The following is a 24,893-nucleotide window of genomic DNA, read 5'->3' as shown; positions in this document are numbered from 1 at the left end:
CGTTGAAGACAACCTTCAGATAATCACAGGCTGCTCAGTGGCTGCATGAAGTGCAGTAGCTGAGGAACTGAAAAGGTCTTTGTGCTCCTTCCAGCAGAAGGACATCGCCTTATCTACCCTCACAAATAAAAAGCAAGACCTATCCTTTAAAAACAAACATACACCTATTTCCTCCTGGTTTATAAAATAGCCATTCCTATAGTCAATCATTTTTGCAAGCAAAAAGTTACAATGCCACAGAGGTTGATAACAACAACGGTAGTTTTTCCTAAAGATGAAATCACAAGTTCATAAGCACCCAGTTCTTTGATTTTCACTTAGGTTTGTCACTTTCAAGTTGTTGGGAAGAGTTAACAGTGGGTAAAGTGGCACCAAAGTAAAACCAAGTAACTTCTCATTGCATCATCGCCCATCTAAAAAGGAAGGTACCTACTGTGTGTTGTAGGAAGTTTTCCTAGACATCAGTGGAAGCTCTGAGCAGCAACATGTCAGAGAGGAAGATCAGCTCAGCATATAGAATACTGGGGTTTTTAATTTTATTTTAAATGAAATTACATTCAGGTACAGCCCAGTTATATTAGCAGAGGTTTAAGCAATGCTTAAAGCTAACAAACTCCTATAATTAATCCCTTAGCTTCACAGTTCTTTTGTCGTTGATCTTGATTATGAGCTCGGACAAAATTCTCTTTTGCATTACCCAGATTCAAAATCACAATCATGTAAAAAAAATACAAAAATGTCTAAAATTTCACTTTCAAATCTAACATAAGAATAATAAAACCATTGAACTGCTTTCATTAAAAAGCTGTGTTGACATGATTTATAGCTGTACAAATTGTTGTTTAAAACAAGTATTGCTCAAAGCATTGCTAAAGATTTGAAGCAGAATTCTTCCTGCTGCTCTTAAGCAGACTTTTCTGGCTAAATTACAAATAAAACACAATTTGAAAACATACTCTTAAATTCACCAGAATAAAAAAAAGCCCAAATAACTGTGTCTGAGAGAAAAGAGAAGGCTGTATTCTATGGTGCGTACTCACATTCCAAATTCCTAGGATGTGGAACGCTTCTGAAACGAAGGGGTTTCCTTGTGCTTGATATACTTGATATTTGACTAAGACCTGCTTAGAAAATGAGCAGAAATAAATCCTGCACCTGACAAGGTGAGCAGTCTGCATGCTGGAGAACAGGGTACTGCTGAGTAAGGCAACTGAGACAAAGTATGGCTTAAGTGCAATCCGGTTAAGGCAAAGTACGTATTTTTGAAGCTGTTATTTCTTCTGCTTCCACTTAAAAGCACTAGTGCACCAGAATGTGTTTAAGAGCTTTGCTTAAAATGATCTGGTGGAACTGGAGGTGGCTCACAGAGATAAATCTAAAAAAATTAATTACAATGAGCTAAACAGTCCCTCAAAAAAAACCTTTGTCGAGTTTGTATTCTAACAGCCATTCACTCCGAAGTTCCAAATATATGTACTAACAAGACAAACAAACACATTAAGCACAGCTTTCTCAAAATACTCATCCCTTATTTGCCCCCTGCAAGACACAGCTGCTGCTCTGGATCAGGCATCATCTGAAATTTTATGTGAGTTGAGTGTGGCAATATCTTGGCCTAGTAAGTAAATCATGTCCAGTCCTAGCCTTGCAACATGTGGAGAATTGGTCCTGTATCAGGCCAAATTCTATGCAATATTATGCCAACCTTAATCTAAAGGAATTTTTGTGGCATTAGTTTGGGTTTTTAAGTGAAGGCAGAATTTGGCCCATTTTAGCACATTAAAATAAACTGATCCACAGCTGCTGTTTGAAGAATCAACAGATTGTTAAAGTGTTGGTAGCACTTTCCATATTTACTACAGGAAAAGCCCCACTCACCCCATTTGACCAGTTTACAATTATCATTTATGCTTTCCGGTGCTAAGAACTTCTAGGCTATCCACAGAAATGTTTCAAAGCTCAGGAAAGCGTAACAGAGATGCCCCATACTGTTGCATAAGCCTGTGCTTAGAAATACTAGAAAGTAGCTGGGCTCTGATCATTCTTTGGCTTGAAGCTGAAGCCTCCTTGGATAGATCAGTTCTTCCATTTGTTGGAGTCCCAAGCCAGGAACCAGCCTGTGAACGTCGGGGGTTCGTGCCCCTGCTTCACGATTACAATGGGGGTCCCCTTATCTCTGCCAGAAGGATCTGTTTCAATATAGCATTTGGCTAAAAACAGAAAGGAAATAAAACATGTAATATATTAGTTCATTCCTTTGGTATAAAAAAATACATTAAAAGCCCTAGTGGAAGAACCCAGGGCTACTATAATACAGTATTCAATTAAATTATTTCAAAGGCACTGAAATGACCAGGTAATTGCTGACTTCTCCCAGCTGCCAGTGAAGGACTTTTCCACGAGGTTAGAACAGAGGGATTGTTGCTCCGATCAGTTCATTGCCATACAGCTGGGTTTTGGCTCTTGAACAGGAGAAAGAATTTGCTGGTGCTGTGCCAATGCACAAGCTTCATTCCCTGTTTTCCTGTGTAAAAGCCAGCGTAGTGTCCCTTGACATCAGTGCATATTGGCAGCACAGCCAGGTAACCCTAGCTGCTCCAGGGAAATGTCTGCAAGCATTTCTAGCACGAACTTTGTCAGAACGGCTCGGCTATGTGAAATCACACCAGAGATGACGCGTGATTTTTCCCGGAGGTGCGCTCTACGTGAGTTGTCTTGATTTGTTCTGCAGTTGGAATTTCCTCCTCCAAATTTAACTCAGAGAAGGGTGGCAGTGTAAGGACTTGGGGATTTGTTGGCATTCCTTTGACTACATCAGTGTAGGGTGCAGCTCAAGTAGGTATCTCCTTTTAAATTCTTTCTCTTTTCAGTGCAGTTTCTTTTCAGGGCGCTTTCCTATACACATTCTTTAAGAAGCTCTGCAGCCTAGTAATGCTATCTTGATGAATTTTACCCTTCATAAACTTTCAGATAAGAAAGATACAATGAGTTTTAAAGCACATTTAAAGGAGAAAACAATCTTCTCCAGGATTAAATCCTAATAAGCTCAGTAACCCTTCTAAACACTGTAAATGTTACTAGATTTTTTCTACCTCATGTTTTTCACTTCTTTAAGTGATACTGATGCTACTTCACTCAGAATTCTACCAAATTGATTTGATTTACCAGATTTAAGGGATTCCCGTCGCTCAGTTTCATTAGCATCCTTCCCAATCCAGACAAAAACCTGGAGACAGAGAAGAGAAAGATATAGCTCCCATGTTGTTTTAAGGATGCTGTGTACAGCAGGTAAAGTACAAAATAGTTGGTTCCACTAGGAGAAGGAATATACACTAAGAAAAGACTGCAGAGATACACAGCTCTCACAAACCAAAAATGATAATTTTTTTTTTTTCCGCTTGTGAGAGACTGTAGTTCTGTCCTCTGAAATCTCACGGCTCTCTTGACACTGGAAAGCCAGACCTTTATGCACTCCAATGAAAGGAACTCTAATTACCTTTTCCACTGGTATCTTCTACAATTTGCCAAGGAAATTGCTCTTTAGGTGCAGGTAAAAAAGACTGAACAGGAGCTGTCTCTGGTTTGAGCTCTGTGTGCGCATTAATGCCTGTGCCCTGTGATCAGTGCTACCCCAGGTTACTGCTAGATAACCCACTGAATAACCCAACAACCAGAGCCTCAATCTGTAAGCCCCACTTTTTTTTTTTTTTCTTTCAAGGATCCTTTTGGAAACCAGATACATGTCCTGGACTTCTTTCCTTCTTACCTGAGTCAGTGTGTCCCAACCATTTTCCATTTAGCTCTCCCACCCACCTTCCCACATGGACCTTGGATGTTCCTTTTCATTTCCAAAAACCTCAGCCTTTCATTCCTTAAGGGTTAGGATGAAGAAGCAAATAAAATGCATGGAATCTGTGGCCACCTCGCCCTCCAAGGGGACAGGAAGGGTAGAGAGAATATAGTGAGAAACAGGTGAGCCCTCCACACCTGCAGTAAGTTTGCCTGTCCTCCAAAAAGCTCTCAAATTTTCCACTTTACAGTGAACATGGGGAAGCGATGGAGATTGTTTCTGTCTGCCTCCACCTGGTTCTTCTGAAGAAATCTGTGTAAAGGTCTAGTGTTTGTCCCCTTCTCTAGTAAGACTTTTTATAGGTGCTGCTGCTACGTGGATTTTATGGTTTCTGAATGCATGTTATGCAATAACTTTCTTTTTTGAAATGAATACATTTTAGTGATAAATTCAAGAACATTATTGAGAGCCTTTCAGAACACTGCCAGGGCTTATACTATCGCAGTCTCCATTGGTTTTAATGGGAAGTCCCTGCCATGGTCTCATATTATATTTGGAAATTCAATCATGTATGTTCACGCTAGCACATCATATAGCTCAAAAAATGTAGCTCCCTCTGGTATAATTTACATAAAACAAAACGTCTTCCATTCTCACAAAGATGATTTTTCCTCCCATCTTATGATCTAAGTGGTTAAGAACAAATTACCCTTGTTGCCATAAAAAGCAGTGGTCAAGTACACAGCTTACCTGCTCCCAAGCATCCAGCAACATGACATCATCTTCAGCCAAATCATCCTGAGTGAATTCTCCTGGGACCTCCTCAATCTAAAAAGGATATTACGTTTGGGGTTTTTTGGTTTTGAACAATATCTCAAGATATTCTGATTTTGCAGAGACCAAAGGTATTTTTAAAAGGATAAATCCAGAAACTGGTGTGCAATTCTTTTTGCTCCTGAAGAGTCAAGCCCTAAACTGATTTGATGAATGTGTCAAGGGTGTTTCACTGAAAGGAAACAAATCACATAATTGCATGTCCTGTGAAATCAGCTCTCAGTTTGTCAGAATTGATAGGATATCCTCATAAGAGGCTGAGGTTGACATTGTAATTGTGGCTATTGTTAGGTTGGGACTGAGGTCTGCCAGAAGAAGGGGACAGGGAAATTTCCACAGAGCACCTTGTACCAAGCAAACTACATCAATCAGCTGATATCAGCTGATATATTAATGCCGCTTACATTCATTAATAAGGAAAAGAAACTGCTTTGGTTTGCAGTGGGTAAGCTCAGCAATGAAATACACACCCAAGCAAGCTTTCCAGTCACTTGACAGTGGGACATTACACTTGACTAAGTCATCGAGGATTAGTCCCCAAAGGAAAGGCAGACTGCTTGCTTCTTCCAAGGATGTGCAGGCAGATAGGAAAGCTGTTTAATGTTACTCTGTGTGAGAAGGAGAGATAGTAATGTCGCCAGCAGTCAGCCCTCTACTTTTAAAGGACTGCCAAGGGTTTGTCTGTGCTTGGTCACGTAGGAGTGCTAAAGGGACGGTAAGCAGATGGTGCAAAAGACATTCCTTTTCCCCACCCTGTGTTATGGTGGCCAGAAGGTCAGAGTGATCTGACCTACCTCTTCTGGTGAGCCCTAACAGTGGTGATTCTGTTACTAGAGAAATGCTGCAGGAAAGGGGTGATTTCACAGAATTTGGAGGGAATTTAAAACAAAAACCAAACAAGTGCATAGCTCCCAGCAGACATTATAGAGAGGTTGGTTCCTATTACCATATTTCACAGGAGTGTTTTAGAAGCCTGTTAGAAGAATACACTTTACTACTCTCTTAAGATTTTGAAGTCCTTATTAAAGGATCCTATTTGTTTTATCCCTCTCCAGATGAATAGGCTGTGTTTTAAGCAGACTGCAGAGATGGTAGCCAACTATGTCCCCTAGCTAAAAAGTAGTGCTTCCTTGCCAAATGGTGACACAGCATTGCCCTCCCAGAATACGGTAAGTAATTAAGCCTGAATCACAGGCTTAATACCCAGTGCACAGCTCTGGGTATTTCTGCTAAGGAAATACATCTTCCTACCTCCTTGAGCACAGGCCCATACCTTAGAGGCATAATTACATGTCTTAAATCTCTATGGAAAATTTCAGACTGCTAGGGATTTTTGGCAAGGGACATTTCTTTTCCTCAACACCCTTTCAAATACATAAGGGGCAAGGCACTGACCTGCACTTTCTTAGTGAAATGATAGCAATCTGGCAATGCTCTGCAAGAATACAATTGCTTTTGACTGGGCAAACACCTTATCTTTTTGCATCTGCAAGCCTTTAGTCCCAGGTTGGAGCAGGGTCTGTGTGCAAATGTCTGCAGTATTAATTCTTCTGTCCATCCTTTGCATTTGGGTTGATTTAAAGCACCAAACCTCAACTCTCTAGTCCTTGCCAAGCATGGCTAATTAAGCCAGATTCCCAAATTAATTTAATGCCTTATGATTCCCAAGGCAAAATATACCAGAAAATATGTAATTAAAGAGAGGAAAGTATCCCTCAAATACTCACAATAAATCTGCCAGTCTTATTAGAACAACCATACAGGCGAGGGGGATGATCTTCAGCCTTTGTCAAGAGTTGTGATGAAGTCTGATACTTTTTTTTACCTCCAAGTGCTTTCCAAAATTCCTCTGAAATACATAATATATAATTTATTCAACAGTGGATTTAACATTTGATGTGTTAGCTTGTTAGATACTGTTTCAAGAATCCCCAAACAGTATCTTCTTTTCTGTCTCAAAGATGGGTGCATTTTCTTGCATTTCTTCCAGCAGTTTGTCAAAATAACACTCGCAGACCTAGAAAGAACAATGTGCTATGTCTTTCTCCCTTACTAGGCACTCAGGGTAAAGGAAGGACCACATTCCTCTGCACCTCCTGCCACTGTCCTATAGACTTCCAGGTCATTGCACTGCTTGTGCATCAGCCAGCTCTGGATAGATTTCCATGGTAAAATGTCAGGTTGGATTTTCAAAGGGAGAGAGCAAGCATATGCTTCTGCCTACAAAATATATGTATATATATGGTCGCAAAAACCATTTAGGCTGTATTTCCATGCAGTGCTGTGTATTCTCAGCTGCCTGTTAGCAACCACGTGGCCTCATACTAACCTGGTTCCTGGCCTTCATTAATCTTAGCAGTCTGGCATTTAAGAACGTTGGCAATGTATTGAGCTCCTTGTTCCTCTTCTTTGTTTGCTCCTTTTCCTACCCAGGTGTAGCCAGAGTTGTTCGGCAGTTTCAGAACAAAGACGTCATTAGAGTTTAGTGACATTGCGTCAACATCAACCTAGATTAAGAAAGAAATTGTTTTATTCTTCATATCTTCAAATAATGTGATCACTACTTTGCATATTTATATAAAACACATTGGTAGATGTTAATCAGCTATGCTTTTTTCTTCGTATTTTCCCTGGATTTATATTGATATAAATTAGAGTAGAACTTCACTTGAGGCTGGGAACCAACCTGAAGGGCAAAAGTTATGACTATTTGGCAGTAGGAAAGACTATCTCATAGGGGTTGCTAATTTCTTGTCTATTCTTTGTCAGCTGTGACTGTTCACTACATGTTTTCTTACAGTATCCTCTGAAAGGTGTAGATTGGTTGCAGCCAGTTACGGCACATTCTCTGTGATTTATTAGATGGGTCTACAGAGCCATATACCATTCCGATGCGGAATAGTTGGTTTACTTAGCAGGTGACCTTACCTCTGCAATCCTGGTAATGGCTGCCAGGTTCCTGCGGATTTGGAAGAGTCGCGTGGGAGGAGCAGGTTTCTGACCTTCCTTCTTGGATGTCCCATCCTTGTAGACAATAAGAGGTTTGTTTTTGAACAAGCTCAGTAAATGTGCAGGCTCTTTGCCTTGGCTGACTCGGATCTGTACATGAGTAAAAAATGCAATAAAAGAAACAAAAGGACACGAGTAGTTATTTTTGGTCTTCGTTGAATAGCATAGGGGACGTTAGCCAATAATGCTAAGTATGTTAGCAAGAATGAGAAGTGGCAAGCTGAGAAGATCTAAAAATATAGTTCCAGACACATTAAAGTTAGAACATTTGTGAGATTTTTTTGTCAATCATGCTGACACAAAGACAAGACTCCAACTTCTAACATAATGTTTAGCTGATTAAAATGGCTGCTATCTACTGTAATAAGAAAATTACTCTTTTTCAAAAGAACTGTCATTTCATAGAGTTTTATAGAGTGAATTAATTCCCCTGAAAAACTATCTTGGAAGTTTAGGTGCCCTGTATTTAAGCAGAAGAGAATGGTTATTCATCCTGTTCATTATTTCTATGCGTATTTCACCTGCAAGAGGATAAAAAAGATGAGCATAAATCTTTGTTGCAGAGGATAACATGGATGACAAAAATGAACTTCCATTACAGATGCAAAAGTTGTTATCACAAGTTCAGAAAAACATTGAGCTATGTTTTTAGGTTAATGTATGATAGAAGTTATTTGTATACAACTGTTTGTTCTTCCTTTGTAACAGTACCACCTGCCCAGGTGGAGGGCTGCAACTTTCACTCCTGGAAAGATAAGGGGAAAAAAGGGAATGGGGCATGCTGTGCGGTCAGCAGAGGAGGAGGAGGAGTGGAGACCCCCTGCCCGGTGAGGCTTGGGGTAGCCAGGAGCTGGGGTGCCCAGGCGGGGTGGCTGCAGCCAGGCAGCTCGGCGGCTGGGGCGATGCTGGTCGTGCTGGGCAGCCAGTGCATTTACTTGTCTCACAGTTGAATAGACTGGTGCAGCTGCCTGATAAGGATACCCTAGGACACGTATACTTGTAGGTGCCAAACTGTGGCAGGATTTTACAAATGCCAAAAAAAAACCCCAAAACCAAAACCCCACCCCTAAAAAAACCTGCTGAAGGAAACATAGTCCTACAAAACAAGTAGGGGACGTTTTAATAGTAATTTGTACTGCAGTGCCATCTAGTGACAACAAAATAGTACATGTAAACCTTTCAAATAATGCTAATACAGACGTTAAGCACAGGTAGTATATTCTAGGTAGCCGTGTACATGCATACAAACTTACACATGCATGTACACATACATGTGTGTATATATGCACATACATATATATACACACACATATATATATTCCTAAATTAATTGCACACTAAAATCTCACTCATTGCAGTGAGATGGATCTCCTTCAGCTTTAATAAAAAGGCTTTTTAAGCACATTATTATTGCAGCTGTTAGTAGTAATATTATTATTACTGTAGTATTAGTATTGGCCTTAGTTATGAGGCAGGACCATATTGTCCTGATCTCTGTCCAAATATAGAACATGTGTTAGGAATATTTCAAGGAGTAATTACCTAGAAGTGTTCTAATCCTTCCTTAGTATAATTTCAATCATAAATCATAACTGATTAAAAGCTAGAAGTATGGTCTGCCATCTAACTTAACTGTACTTTGGTGGGTGGGGGAAGCCCTTTACTTTGGTAATTAAGAAATGGGAAGCACAGAATTATCTCCTACTGCCTAGAAAATCTCTGCTTGTCCCTCATCATCTTCCAGCTCTAGCCTTCCTGTGAAAAGAGGAGACCTCTCACCTCTCCACCCACCCACCACTCCTCACTAGTGATGACAGGAGAGCCCACATGCTACTCATGCTAGGACTAGCTCATCTTGTCGCCCTTTTAGCTGCCAGTGTCCCGTGCCTTGCCCTGTACACCCCATATCCTGCTTTCATGGAGCTGCAAGCACCACGGGATGAGAAAACCCAAGTTACGTTCCTCAGTATGGCAGGGGCAAGCCAGACCCTGCAGCACAGTTCCTGCAGGATCTCCCCTTCTGGCTGTCATGTGGCTTTCACGTCTCCCAGTTTTGGCCCTCTAGAAGTCTGGTGTCTTGTCCAGGCTAAACATCACAGCTTTCTACATACTCAGAAGGAGACAGGGGAGCTCACACAGGGCTACTGCCCAGTCAGACACCTGCTTCAGAGTGAGTTGCCCTGGGAGGATCTTACGCTTTGGTATCCACTGACCATGTATAGAGTTTGTAAGGCTAGGCAGGACTAAAACCTAATATTTATGCAGTTGAAGGAAATAAAAGGCAGTTTTAGGTTGTGCGATATCTGTGTTCTTTTGGACAGCTGGATTCAGAAAGATGATTCAAAAGGGGAAAAATCTCCAGCGACTTAAAAAGTATCCCATGGTGCTTGGCTCGATACAGACCGTGAGCAGTTGATATTCCCAGTCTTCAAATGCTACCTCCTCCTTTCAGTTCTCATCAGCATTTGCATATATTGCATGCTCTGTTTAATTTTATCCAAAAGACACCAACCTGCACAGCCTGACCGTTCAATGACCGATCCAGCTGAACTGTCAGAAATGCAGACGCAGTCAGTTCATCTTTTGTAGTATGGGCTCCTTGCCTGAGAAAGACAAGGAGAAAGACAATGGGTAAGTCCAGTTTCAAAATAACCCAGAACTTATACTGCATGACAAATACACAGTAAACAACCTTGCATTTACATGTGGTTCTACTCAAAAGGACATAAAGTCAGCATAAAATAGTATCCACGTGCTGGAGGTCTGTGCAAAACCGACCAAACATACCATGTGTAGATGATCTGCCCTTTAGGGTAAGTGTAGAGGATAATGTAGCAGTCACCGCCGTAGAACTGTCCGTACATCTCAGGTCCCACAGGAACTCTACCGCTGCTTTCCACACGCCAGATCTGGGGAAACAGAGAAATCACTGGAGAATGCTGAACTTCATCCTGAGACTCTTCAAGAAGCAGTTGATTGTGTCATGCCTTGAGTGACCTTTGTTTCTGTTTCCAAGTGTTATGGAATAAAATCAGGAAGGATTCTTCATGAAGGAGGTAGATATACCCTGTGTGCCCACTGAAGGAATGAATAATGACCATCAACAAGCCATTGCAGTACCCTTTCCTTTGTCTTGATGCTTTAAGGCCACCTCATACGATCACCTCATAATGCTAAGTGGAACTTACTTTCTTAATGTCTTAGGCTGATAATATGATATGAATGGCACAACATTATGATTCATCATAGAACTATCATAATATTTGGGAGAAGCATGCTGTAGTCAGATAACACACCGTTAGGCAGATTTCTTCCTATTTGATTCACTACAGCCCGATTCAGTTAACAGCTGCTCTCCAAAACCACACTGCTAAAATTATACAGAAAAAATGCTTCAGATCTAAGCTGCTTTTGCTCAAGCCCGCAGACCATCCCAAGTATGAGGTTGGAAACCTAGAAAATATACCAATGAGACTGTAGGTATTTATCTTTTTCTTCCAGAATCCCAACATGCAGACCTGTATTCAACAGACTGTGCTGGTACAATGCCAAACCAGCCCTGTGTAGTCCAAACATATACCTGCAGGGGGATATGAATAGATATGGAAAGACTGTACAGTCAGTCATCTTTTTCTCTCTAATTCCAGGCTACCTGAAAGACACACTAGGGACAAAGAAAGTTCTTCTAGAAAGCATAAAGGCACAGAATGAATTTCTGACTCCAAGGGTTTCCCCATTCCAGATTTCAAGCTGGTGAGCTAGAATTTTTTCTTTAGGGTAAGGATCATATTTAAAGTGTATATTTAAGAAGTGTTGTGTAGAAGAGGAAATGTTTCTGGTGTTTGATTTCTATTGATGACTGGTACAACATCTTTCATAAGTGCCAAAAAACCATGACCCAGCATGCAGCTGACAGATTCACTTTCTATTTCAAAGTACCTTTTCTGATGGTAGAAGTAACACTGCCACTAATGTAGTGTTACTCTACACAACAGTGTAAATGGCAAAACACAGAAAGGCAGCTTATCCTCTAACAGAATAAGCTAGGAAGGTAGAATACGATTGAATACAACACAGAAATTACCTCTACTTTCCCCGAACCATCATCTACCATGTTATGCCGGGCAGCCATTTGTGGAGACTCATGTAACTTGGTAGCATCAAATTCAATCTGCTCAATTTTAGCCACCCTCTCTGTGACATATACTTTGCCAAGGCCATCACTTTGATCTTTATCCTTCCAGTCTTTGAAAAATTGTTTGAAAATTGGCGTTTCACCTCCTTCAGGAAGGACTTGAATCTGAAATGAAGCAAGACACATGAAATTGAAGGAAAACAAAACTGACACAGTTACTCGAACCGAAACTTTTCTGAATTATCCGTTAGTGAAACATTGCCCTTATGTCTAATAAGCCCTTAAAATATTTTTTTTTTTTTTCTGATTTAAAAACAAAGTCTTTAACAGAGCTCATGCTCTCCTGGTAAATCCATAAATCGATCGCACCTGTGTTTTGGCAGGATAATTCATCTCCTGTATGAATTGTTCAGCGTTCTTCATGGCAGCTTTTCTCTCTTGTGGGTTAGCATTTTTGCCTGGTTAAAACAGAAGGGCAACAATACATGGGAAAGGGCAATGAGCTCACAGATCCTGCAAAAACAAGATGTCCTTGAACCAGGTTTTCTCTGGTATTGCTCTTGCCTCAGTCTTGAACAAACACAAATGCTGGACATAGCATGAACAGTAAGATTCACACAAAGTTGAATGGCCAAAATAGTACCTCAGTGGCTTTGAAAACAGTTTGTAAAAAAAAGAAAACAAAAAAAGGGGGACATTGTTTTTTGCTTAGAGTGTGTGTTTCTATCAAAAAATCAAATAATACCTGCTTCGTTCAAGGTCAAGAACACTCCGTCTCTTTTCTCTGAACCTTCCCTTGCTGGGCTGCAATGTGGTAAATGAAGCTGCTATCTAGATCTGCCTTGACTTCTTCAGGCAGTGCTACAGTCCAAGTAAAAGAAACTCTCATTTTGTCTGGCTGGGCTGTGCAATTTACCACCACCCTTCCCCATCCATTGCTCCTTGTTCAACCTTGCTCAGTGTTAGACATCTCTGAACGTCTCTGTGGGATGATATTGTGTAGCAGGTCTATGTCCCAGCTGGATGTCAGTCACCATACTCTAAAGACCTCTTAGTCTAATAAGATGCTCTGATAAGCTATTCATTGTATGCCATTTTGAATGAGACTATTAGCAAAATAATTCACACTCCTCAGCTTAGTGGTCTGAAGATTTCCAGCAGAGATGATAACTGCAGCCTCCCAGTGCAAGGGTAAGACTCAACAGACTAATGTTTTTTTTTTCCACACACTACTGTTACCAACAGCAACAAAGTCTGGATGTACAAGGGAGTACATAGGGCCACATTCAAAGGGCCTAAATTGTATTTTATTTATTTTGTGTCTGATTCTATCGGCTTGGTTCTTCTGGGAGCTGTCAGGTAGAGAGCTGAAAACTAGGAATTACGGGGTCAGGCAAACCATCTGAGCACAATGCTCCCAAAATGCTCCCTTCTAAAGGATGTTTCCCTAACTGCAAATGAAGTTTTCAAGCAAAATGCTTACAATGCTTCTTGGACTGACTTCAGCAGTTTGACAACGGCATCAATTAATTATTTGCTATTGCACATGGTAAAAAGAAATGCAAATGCCACAGAATAATTAATACACTGCCTCAGACAAAAAAAAAGGGAGATACCCAGCACTGGATGAAATGGCAGCACCACAACAATCCAGCTACAAGGTGTCCAGAACTAATTCCCCACTAGTATTCTTCTCCTGGGAAATGTTCAGTCAAAGCAATTGCAGACACTCATACAAGCATTGATGATACCAGAGAGAAATAATCACAAGAAAAAAAGAAGCACCAAAGTTTTTGCAAGCTTATGCTTTTAGTTGATGCCTGGGACACTCACCTTTCACACCTCTGTGGAGCAATGTATGGAAACATAAATTAGCCATTATCAAACTTTCAGTGTCCAGATTTTGTCCCAGAAGATAGGGATTTGATGACAATATATAGAACTTAAAGAATTCTTTATGTTTGCTTTGTAATTGCCACTTAGATAAGCATTTAAACACCCAAGCTTACAGATAGCTCAAAAACAGCCGGGATCCTTAGACAAGACTCGGTCTTAAGGCCCTTACCCAAGTGAGCAATCCTTGTTCACTGACTGCACCAAGGAAGAACCGTGTGCAGGGTGCTGTGTCCAGCCAGTACTACATTCTTGCCAGTGTCCCAAGGGTGTTGTGTCAACTCCTTAGATATGTCTGTGTGGCTTCTGCATTTACAACAGAAGCCAGCTCTTACCTTTCCACACAAAGATCTTCCTTGCAGCACCATTGTCCAGAATGAAGCACTCCTCAGACAAAAGCATAGCCATGGAGAAGGGGTTTTCCTCTGCTACCATGGACACCTTCATGGATCCACTTGCATCTGACACCTAAGAAAGCAATAATTTCCAATTTAGATCAACTCTGGCTTTTATAACCAAATTAATTTCTGCTCCCCAAAATTACTGTAAAAATCAGTCACCATTCCTATACAAACGGTGGTATGAAATCTGTGTGCTGCTGGAAAGTAAGGTAGCCTAAAGATTTTCGGTTTGTTTTGTTTCATTTCATTTTACATCCAATAGAGGGAGATATAGTGTTAATTTTAGTGAGTTTGCTGTCTGTCACAACTTCTTAAAATAAATAATTTTCTCTTCCGCTTTCAATTCAACTGCTCATTCCGTGAACATCTCACAGTTAAAACCCCTTATTTTCTTCAGCCCTTCCTATGTGCTCAGCTGAACTGTTGGAGTCCCTAGGTGTCATCTTCTGCTACCGAGCAACCCCTACTGAAGTCAAAGGTACACATACATGCTGAACAAGAGCATTTGAAATTATAATAAAATAGTCCTACACTGATATTAACAAGTGAAATACCCCCATTTACAACCTACAGTTCTTTTATTGGAAACCATAATATAAGGCCTGTTGCAGAATCTGCTTTGTAACCTCTACCACCATTGTAAGTTCATGTAGACCTTTAAAACCTTATAAAGTTCACTCCTGCATGGCTGAAAAGAAGTTATTAATATTGTAATAACTTTTCTAGCAGTCTTTATTTCCTTTCATAATTAAAAATTAATTTAAAATACACCATTATATCTTACATTGTATATCCTGGAAGCACAAGCTGGAAATTACCACTGCACACAACACATAAAACTCAGCTATTACACCTACTGTGAGGGCTCACCGTAGACCTGCTTCCCGACTTTGACACTCACTGTTGTATTGCAGCACATTTAAATTCAGCTAACAGAATTTAGCTAACTCTGTTAGCAGGACCTGTGTACTTAGAGGAATTTATTACATATCCACAGAATTTTCTGAGAATTCTCAAGATTCCAAAATTCACTGCAAGCACTTTTCCCTTCTCTAGTATTGTCTTACTGTAATGGCCCTGATCATACACGCAGGCCTTCTTTTTCTTCTTTTTTTTTTTTTTTTTTTTTTCTTGAACCCTGCTATAAAGATAAATATTTTTTGCAAGAATGGAATGATTAACAGGAACTAAACATGGCACACAGACAACAAGGACTAAGAATGGCCTTGTAACAATGATCATCACCTCATATAGGCTTTTTGTAAACCCCAGGCACACATATGGGTAGGGGAAGAATTAGGTAAGAGGCAGGGAGAGAGATGGCTGCATCCTGCTGTGGTCTGTGGGATGCAGGAGCTGTGGAGGGAGTGATGCACCCTCTCTCACACTTCACAGCAGCTTCAGAGCTCCTGTAGACGGCACCTAAAAGGTCACACACGTGGGGATCCGGTAGCACTCAGTGCTCTCAGAGTGTGGCCACCCACTTGTTGGCCAAACCCTTCTGGTTAAGTGACTATGGGAAAGGGAAGAAAGTACATTGTATGCCTGCAAAAGATTCTTTTCTGTCACACAAGGCAACCTCATTGCAAGAGCCAGAGCACAAAGCGCTGAGGAGAAAGATCCAGATCTCAATGTTAATGAGAGCTTGTAAAAAAAATACCCTTCTTGCAGTCTTCAGGAGAAAACAATCTTTTTTTATTGGGAGGGGGGAAGATAAAGTCTTTTCTAGGTTTCATTAAAAGCATCCCACTTTTCCAACTACTTTCTCACTTCTTTTCTCAAGTGGGAGAGTATGAAAGAAAGGGGAGCTGTGGGGGGGAAAAAGAGAGAGTTAGAAAATACAGGCCTGGAAATAGTTTGGGTTTTTTCAGAAACAGAAAAAGAAATAGTTGTGTAGCCTTGTATAGAGGTAAGATATTGTATTGTTAGTTCGATGAATAAATTCCATGCCTCTTCTAGGAAAGAGCAGTATGCCTACCATGACATAAGGAAAAATCATAACTTTACTGAGTGTAATTATAAAACTCCTACTGATTTAAATGGAGTAAATATTTAATGCATTTTGTTTGTAGGTAATTTTTCTGGCAGTGGCACTGTCCTAGTCAGAGTTAAGCCATTGCAGGTGAGGAAGGAGGAAAACAGCATTGCAAAAGAAAGGAGTTTTGCATTCAAATTCCTTTGGAATTATATATAAAATACAACATAACTGTCTAACTCTCAAACTATGCTAGGAATAACTAAATCATTTTTGACTACTAAAACTCTCACTGTTGAGAAGACAGGAAATATAGTTTGATTTAAGACCAGTTAATTCTTCTTTGACCTGGACTGCATGGTTCATAGGCCATGCTTAGCTTGTTTCATAGGTAAACAGGACTGTAATCCATTTTTTTTCCTCAAATTACCTGGGCTGTCTTGATTGACATCCTTTGAGAAACTTGTCTATTGGCTGCAAATATAACTAACACAACTGCACTTCTGTAACTGAAGCCAGAACTCCACATATGAGGAAAGAATGAATGCATGAATACTGTTGAGTGTACCTAACCAAAATAAATAAATAACCAACTTACCATATATAGTTTAGCATTTCTCCTGTTTGCAATATCGGCCATCTCATCATCCTCATCATCACACTCGGGAAGCGCTGGCTTGCTCCCTAAAACCTGTGCAACAAGAGAATAACAAATGCAATGCAGAGAGAGAGTAGGTGCTGTAGTATAAATACCTAAACACTGTGTTGTCCCAGTAGTCGATTAATCAGGATTATCTTTACATATAATCCAATCTAATCCAAACACGTGGGTGACGTGTTCACAAACAAATGGATAATTCTAAATAACTGTATCAGATCTCCAGCAGCTTTAGATCTACATGCTGTCTTTCTTGCAGGCCAACTTGCTGGTTGTCTATGGACTAGGATAGGAAATGATATATATAGAAAAGCTGCAAAGGATACACGCACACACAAATACACAGAGTAGAAAGGTTTATGCAATCCTATTCTAGGTGTGTGTCTATATCTCTGTCTTCCCCTTTGCCACCCAGTAACTTCTAAACTGTCAGCAAGCACGTCTTACAATTTTTTGAATGACATTATGCTTAAAATGTTTAACAATACTAAAATTAAAGCAAAGTGAAATATATGAGTTGCAATTCCCTTTTAAATATTTCAATTGACAATATAAAATATCAGATTATGAGTTCAAAAATCTTAAAAATTACAGATTCTTAATACCATTTTAGAGGGAAAAATTAGCTAAGGTCTTGAAAAAAATTTATGGCGTGAGAAAAACATTTTCTTGCTCCACCCACCACCAAAATATAAATTTTAACACTGTGGTTGTTTTACATCATAGTAGTTTTACACTGTGGGTAATGTTATAACAATTGTGACTACAATAAACTTACAGAGGTTCATCAAGAATATGTTATGGTCAGGTAGTCATTTTTAGATCCTAGTTACATTTTCTTAATGATCTTTCCTTAATGATTCATATATGACCAGATCTAAATGTTAGGCACAGAATATTATGAATTTCTATGAAATTATGTCCCAGAGTAAAGGCAGCAGTAATTAATACGTCTGAGTAACTAAATATTAACATCAAGTACAAGGGCAGCACTAGCCTTCCTATTGACCCAGTGCATTTGCATGTAACATGGAGTCACATGCAAAAACAGTGTAAATATTTGATAACAGGGAAGACTGACAAAGCATACAGCCGCAAAGAATTTGGAAAAAAAAAACAATAGAGCCTAAATATTTAATATAAATCTGCCATCCGTGGAGTTTCCTGACCTGGTAAAGCCAGTAAAATAGTAAAAAAAAAAAAAAAAAAAAAAAAAAAGCCTTGTTAAGTGTAATTGTTGCAGTTTAAGCTAGAATATTTTACTTGTGAAGACAAGAAAGTAATGCCCAGAGTGCTTAAAAAAGATGTTACCAGTAATTCTTCAGTGCTATCAGTCAGCATTTCCTGAATTTACACTACATGGCTGCAGATTTACTAATGTATAGGTCAAGTAGGGCTACATGTTCATTGCAGAGTGCCATCATGCTGGTGAACGGCTAAAAACAGGGCGCATGTAGCCTATCAGTTTCTGAAAATGTTTCCCTTCCTAGATTTTCACACTAACCAGCAGCCTACACGCAAGCCATAGAGCACCAAGAATAACGTTGTCTTTGTAATGCAAAGGTTAGAAAATTGCCAAATAACAGGCATGCATCTTTACCTGAACAGATGCTGAATAGGTTTGAGGGTTTTGTAACATTTGACTTTCGGTAATAATTAAGAAGGTAAAAGAGTCCTATTAATAAAACTTCCAGAAGTCCATACTCATTTCTCTGCTTACTTAGGTATTTCCAGAAAAAAAAACCCCACCAAACATAAACCCACAAAAACTGTGATTCCTGATACAGTTGAAGTCAGCGTTTTCCCTTGTCATGCATATAGAACACCTGTGGCACCACAATTATTTTGCAGCTTTTTTGTAAGTCACATGAAGTGATATAAAAAAACCTGCTCTCAAAATTTTTTGCTTGCCCAGGGGTCTTTGAAAACTATACAAGTGCCACTGAATATTTTTAAACAAGGCTAGATAGTGCCTGTTGGTGTTTGTGAAAGCATCTTGACAGAAGCAGCCTCTCTGTTCACAGCACAGCCTAGGCGCTCCACTCTGGTAGCAATTAAACGAAGCAGCCTCTATAATTTAAAACCTGGGCTTTAAAATTGGCCCCAGGACAGTTTAGATTGCTGGCCTGACCTGTTGGTGCCTTAAAACTGCATGTAGACATGTTTTTCTGAACTAGGTAGAGAATTATTGTCAGACTCCCTAAGTCTTATCTTAGGAAATCTCACTTCATCAGTGCTGGCACAGAGAGAGGGGTCAAAACCTCCTTTGTGCAGATGCAGTTACAGGTACGAGATGAACTGCCCTGGAAAGGGCAGAGACGTTCTGGTTCTGGGGAAATCCATTCTCAATTCACTGAACAGCAGCTTGCACAGTAGCTTCTCCGGCCAAAGCTAGCCCCATGCTTCAGCATAGGTGAGCAGAAAAGAACATTACTCATTTTTGTAATTCTTCTCCAGTTTCTCAGAGGAGCCCAAAAATAAATGGAGAAGGGTCTTGTGGGTGCTCCCATCTCCTGCATTTGAAGTCACAGTTGCTTGTAGATCCTAGCATTTTGGTGACCCTTGTTAAGAAGGGACAAGATGTGCCTCCCCTCCCACCAGGTAAGAAAATCCAGGACTTGTGAGGAGAGCAGTGCAGCCAACATAACAGTTAGAATAAGCCCTGAGCTGAATCACTAATGGGTATGCATACCTCTCTCTGTCGGTGTCAAACCCAGAAGATGATACAAGGTTAAAATGACCTACGGCCTGTGACGACACCAACTGTGAAGAGATGCAGCGTGCACTATAAATACTCAACATACGAAGTCACATGGTATGAAATACTGTTGTGATTTAACCCGGCAGGCAGCTGAACACCACACAGCCACTCGCTCACTCCCCCCTACACTCAGTGGGATGGGGGAGAGAATCGGGGAAAAACAGGTAAAACCTGTGGGTTGAGATAAAGACAGTTTAATAAAACAGTAGAGGGGAAAAAAAGTAATAATAATAGAATATACAAAATAAGTGATGCACAATGCAATTGCTCACCACCCATTGACCAATGCCCAGCCCATCCCGAGCAGCGATCACTCTTCCCTGGCCTACTCCCCCCAGGCATGTTGTCCTATGGTCTGGAATAGCCCTTTGGCCAGTTGGGGTCAGTTGTCCTGGCTGTGCCCCCTCCCAGCTTCTTGTGCACCTGACAGAGCATGGGAAGCTGCAAAGTCCTTAACTAGTCTAGGCACTACTTAGCAACTACTAAAACATCCGTGTGTTATCAACATTATTCTCATCCTAGATCCAAAACACAGCACTATACCAGCTACTAGGAGGAAAATTAACTATCCCAGATGAAACCAGGACAAATATGTATAGTCAGTACACTTTGTATTGCTAGGAACGACTTACGTCATTCCCAACATGCATTAATTTCAGCCAGTTTGTCTTATAGACTGGAGGATGAGACAGACCACAGAAGGAAAAATTCTGTGCTTAAACAGAAAGCAATTTATGCTGAAAAAAATGTGAAGTTCTGTCCCAAAGAAATGCCTTCCAGAGAAGTTGTCTTTTCTCCTTCTAAGGCAAACTTCCATGCTATGACTGAGTCCACACGCAGCCACATATATGCCTGGATGTTATGATGACTGATAATTTTATCAATAAGATTACAAACTGTGTATTGAACAACAGCTAACTGCTCTGCTGGAATTGGGCTGTATCATTACCTAAGCATATGGCTGGCTGAGCTGCAGCTCTCCAGGGCACCTCACCATTATACAGATAATTCTCCTGTGATGCATCAAAAAGAGAACAAATCATGCCAGCTGGGACTCTAATCAAAGGCTCCCAAAGCTTTTCAGTAAGGCTCCCCAATAAAATGACTTAAACCAACAGACAGTTTAAAGCATATTGAGTCTTCTGAGTCTTATCTACATACGCTTTTAGTTTCACACAAATCCTGTGGTAGCTATATGTGCTCACACAATTCTCCCTGTACAGGCAGTCAGGCTGCTCCACTGGGTCTTTACGTCTTACAACCCAGTGTTCTGACAGCCCTACGCTGGCTCTCCTGGGCTGCTCTGAGGTTCGAGACTCTGTCTCAAACTTGCCAAGAATTCAGACCCACAAATCCACCCTACACACCTGAAAATAGCAATGCTCTCTTGGGGACACAAAACAGCCTAGCCACACTTTTCCCTGGATGTCCAACCATATTGGCAACTTCAAACCACAGCTCTCACAAATACACAGGTGAACACACAGGTTTTGAAACCACTTTTAAAATCATTATTGTTATCAGTCTTTACTGCAGTAGAAATAATCTAAAGAACAATTATGGGTCCTGAAAGCATACCCATGCCCCTGTTTCTTCATTCTTTGGGCTTAGCATCTTTCTTTGCAGCCGCTGATTCCCAAACCACAGAGACTCTTCATACCGCTTTACCTTATCTGCCATTGACAGATGAAGGTGTTGAACCACCCCTTGCTCTCTGTTGCTCTGACACAGAATGGTGCTCACCCTCTCCCCACCACTGCTTCCTGCATGCATCAGAGCCCTGGAGAAAAGCACGAGCGACTCCAGCCTCAGCTAAGGTGCGCACAGGCGTAGTGCTGCTATTCTGCAGTGACAACTGGTGCGCATGCTCTAACATCAGGGTATATGTGAGGCTGCTTAAGCACTCGGGGCTTAATCTGCTTCACATCTATCTCAGAATAAGACATTGGCATAGCTGGCTACAGCACAGCCTTCCCTGCTTTACATGGCTATAGCCTAACGCCAGCCTACCTCTCCATGAGAGCTCAGACTGACAAGTTAGCATTGTTTTCGGAAAAGTATTCATTAACTCCACACCTTTAGATCTTGACTATGGGGGGTATAACAGAAAGTCAATCTGCATTAATTTTAAAAGTTTTGGTTTTTTAAGTGCTGTTAAACCTTTGTGTTCATGTTCTTAGATTAGCATAATATCATAGAGGAAACCAGCAGAACATCAGTTCCTTTACAACAGCTGCCCAAGTTCACTGGTGAACGTAATGTAGCTCATCTTGCCTACAAACCCATAATCCCCTTTCATACCCTCACATGCACAAGCTCTTCTCTGTAAATATCTGCACCCCCTTAGAGAAGTGCAAAATACAGAGCCAAAGCTTTTACTGGCAAGTGAAATTCCACTCCTGGCAAGTGGAATTCCACTCTGTTGCCTTTAAAAAAGAAATCACAGACAAAAGGTTTCTAATCTGTAGGAATGTGACAAGGTAAATAATTAAAAATAAACTCTTCAAAAGAAGAAATTTAGTAAGCATTGTCTTCATAACTGGAGAAGCCAGCTTTGCATCATAAACCAGTTGATATTGATTTAATGGCAGCAAGAAGTTTAAAGAGTTCAATGAAGCTTAAAATCCAACTAGGAAAACAATACTTGAAGAACACATCAGGTGAAGGTTAATTAAGAGAGAAAACCAGTTCTGTGCAGTTTAACTTGTGTACACTAGCACTGTGTTTGCATTTCTTCTTACCGTACACAGTTTGGGTTAGGTTTCTGGGTCTGAAACTGAACTATTTGATGTGGCTGTGATCCCAAGTGTCAGGTCTCAAAACCACTCAAATTCCCATCTTCATATGCTAAGAGCAATAGAAAGAAAAGCAAGACATTTACATAGCTTAAAGCTGTCTTGTGGGCCTGACACTTTGTTACTTAATACTTTTGGAAAATCATCAGGATTAGTAGCTCATCACATATTTTTTTGCACAGTCTGACATAGGCAAGTATATCCCGCTCCCGCAAACTCAAGGTACATGTGTAGGCTGTGACAGAGAATAAATCCTCTGTGCAGGACCATAGGTCTGAACTATAGGCACAGTGTGAACTGATTGGTAGATAAAGGCTTAGATTTTTATTAACCTTCAAAGAAGAGAAGAATATTAAGAGGAATGTCTCTCTGAAATAAGTCCTGCTTCAAATATCTACTCCAGTAGCCAGTGAAAAGAAAACAATCCAGCAGGGAGAGGAAGGGATGACCATGATGCAGGCTAGTAGCCACCTGGCTGACCCTGGGTACCAGCGCAGACATACGCCCAGAGGTTCATCAGGCAAAGGCGGCTTTAGGGCTTCACTGCTGAAGTAACCAGCCACAGTTTCAATTCTAATCATTTTGGCTTACTGGTTCTCCTGCCAGAGCACAGCCGCTGCAGGGGATATTCTGGTCCAGACAAAAACGACTTCTGACATTGGTCAGGTCAGATTATGAATAGCTGAATATGCTTATTTCACTGGTTACTGTAACCTGGAATTCTTTCCATCAATCTGAGCAAACATTCCTAGTCTTACAAAAAATTACACTCCCAACAGTAAAAAAACATTAAAAATTCCTCTCACTAACCTGCTCCCAGGTAGCTAGCAGGATTTCTGCCTGAAATTGCCTCTCCCTAGCAATTCCAGCAACGACAGATGTCATTACATGCTCACCTTGAGCAGAAGACCTCCCACCTGCCTGAACAGAGACTGAAAATAAGATGGAAACAGCCGTAATGTACTGAGAAGTGGACACAAGGATGTTTTATGCTAACAAACTGTTCTGGCATGTTGTAAATTTTTTTTTGTTTTACCAGGTAATTTGTCAAAAGGACTTTCTGATACTAAGGTCTAAACCCGATGTGTTTGCATTCGGCTTGCTATAAAACAGCAAAACGCATCAGTTGGCATCATGGCACTTTTGACGCATAAATTATGGCCTACATTTTTAGGCAGTTTCTGTTGTCTCAGGAATTTCAAATGCAAATCATAATTTTATTCATAGCTGTATGCTTAATTTCCTAAAAATAGGGCATTCAGCTTTGGCAGTTTTTCATACAATATTTGCAACTTTGCATATCTGTCTGGGATAATGTGACTATAAAGCCTTTACTGGTATGATAACGATATTATAACATTAATTTTCTGCTCTGTGAAACAGGCCACGGGTAACATGTTCACAAAAAAAGTACCTAGATCAGTCCTGAGAGTACAAATTCGATGTTTTTCAATAGTTTGCCTCCGAGGTAAAACAAGCTACCTTCTGTCCTGCTGGGACTGCACAGCTAGCAGTATCTGAGCTTGCTATTCACACTGAGATCAGGTATGCATGAAATGAGCAGAGGAAACCCCCAGCCTATGTTATCTTCAAATGCCTGGCTTTTAGGATGCCTCCAAGATGAACAGTGATCCCACACTAAAGAAACCGGGAGGGTGAATGGCAGTAATGAATTTTTGTAACCATTACTGCTGCTGAACGTTGATAATTGAGCTGTTCAGCAACCTGCCCACCTGCAGCATGATAAAAATACAGTAAGCAATCACCCCTACATCTTTTTTGCATTTATACTGGTCCTTTCTACCTCATTTTTTTAATCTTACTCCTCCGTTACATCCTCCTCTGACACCAGCAGAAGTATTAGAAATAAGACCCAAATCCTGCAGAGATTTGCACACGTGCTTGAGATGCCTGTTTTTTTTCTGCTTTATTGGGACATAAAGTTAGACACAGTTAGTCCTTGTAGCTTTGCAGATCTTCGTTTGAAAGCCTTGTAAATAAAAAAAACTTATGTGCTGCATGACAGTGCACGCTTAAGTGTTGGAAAAGAATGGAAATAAATCAGTAACTTATGCTAACAGAGAGCCTCAGACACAAAGAATATTTATCTGCTAAAATCCACAAAACTCCCAGCTTTTCATTCCTTCACCTCCACTTTTGCAGCAGGGCATTCTCAGTGCCACCATGCAGGCTGGACCATATCAATACTGGGGTAAAAAGAGGAGCACAGCAAATACTCTGTGAAGCTTGAAGCAGCAGGGAATGAGCTGGAAGCAGCAGCAGGTGACACGCAGCCAGCGACCCTGCTAGAAAACCAGTGGTCACAGGGGATCTATAATGGCTGGAGGAAGAGACACAGCAGCATCAGGGTGAGCAGAGGGAGCTGCAGCAAGGTATTTTGAGCACTCAGCCCATGAGATGGGAAGGTGGAAAAATCTCCTCAGGGCACTGAAATATTTTCCCAGTGTACCACTGGCTGTATTCACAAGCCCAGAATTCTCAATAAGACCAGGTATGCCAGGGGATCCTCTCTGGTATGATGCCCAAACTCTTGCATCCAGAACAGAGCACAGATTTGGACTCTATAATGTTTAAGAAACCAAATCAGAGAGTATTTTGATAGATTTTCTCTAATGCCTCCT

At 40.6% G+C, this 24,893-nt stretch overlaps 1 protein-coding gene across 1 annotated transcript in view; it reads right to left on the bottom strand.

Moving 5' to 3' along the window:
• Positions 1 to 702: 702 nt before the first annotated feature.
• The window catches only part of SCIN (scinderin), a 131,618-nt gene continuing 107,427 nt past the window's right edge, over positions 703 to 24,893 (bottom strand). The window contains exons 5-16 of the mRNA XM_009642102.2: positions 16,636 to 16,728; positions 13,997 to 14,129; positions 12,138 to 12,226; positions 11,718 to 11,933; positions 10,421 to 10,542; positions 10,146 to 10,236; positions 7,553 to 7,723; positions 6,954 to 7,131; positions 6,352 to 6,473; positions 4,541 to 4,618; positions 3,166 to 3,226; positions 703 to 2,210 (exon numbers count right to left, since the gene is read on the bottom strand). Of these exons, the coding sequence (XP_009640397.2) occupies positions 2,077 to 2,210; positions 3,166 to 3,226; positions 4,541 to 4,618; positions 6,352 to 6,473; positions 6,954 to 7,131; positions 7,553 to 7,723; positions 10,146 to 10,236; positions 10,421 to 10,542; positions 11,718 to 11,933; positions 12,138 to 12,226; positions 13,997 to 14,129; positions 16,636 to 16,728 (1,488 nt within the window). The 3' untranslated portion in view covers positions 703 to 2,076. The remainder of the gene's footprint in view (positions 2,211 to 3,165; positions 3,227 to 4,540; positions 4,619 to 6,351; positions 6,474 to 6,953; positions 7,132 to 7,552; positions 7,724 to 10,145; positions 10,237 to 10,420; positions 10,543 to 11,717; positions 11,934 to 12,137; positions 12,227 to 13,996; positions 14,130 to 16,635; positions 16,729 to 24,893) is intronic.

The sequence above is a fragment of the Egretta garzetta genome, unplaced genomic scaffold (assembly GCF_000687185.1).
Source record: "Egretta garzetta isolate BGI_Z169 unplaced genomic scaffold, ASM68718v1 scaffold30, whole genome shotgun sequence".
NCBI lineage: Eukaryota > Metazoa > Chordata > Aves > Pelecaniformes > Ardeidae > Egretta > Egretta garzetta.
The sequence above is the reverse complement of the archived record's forward strand: the minus strand, read 5'-3'. Positions and strand labels throughout refer to the sequence as shown.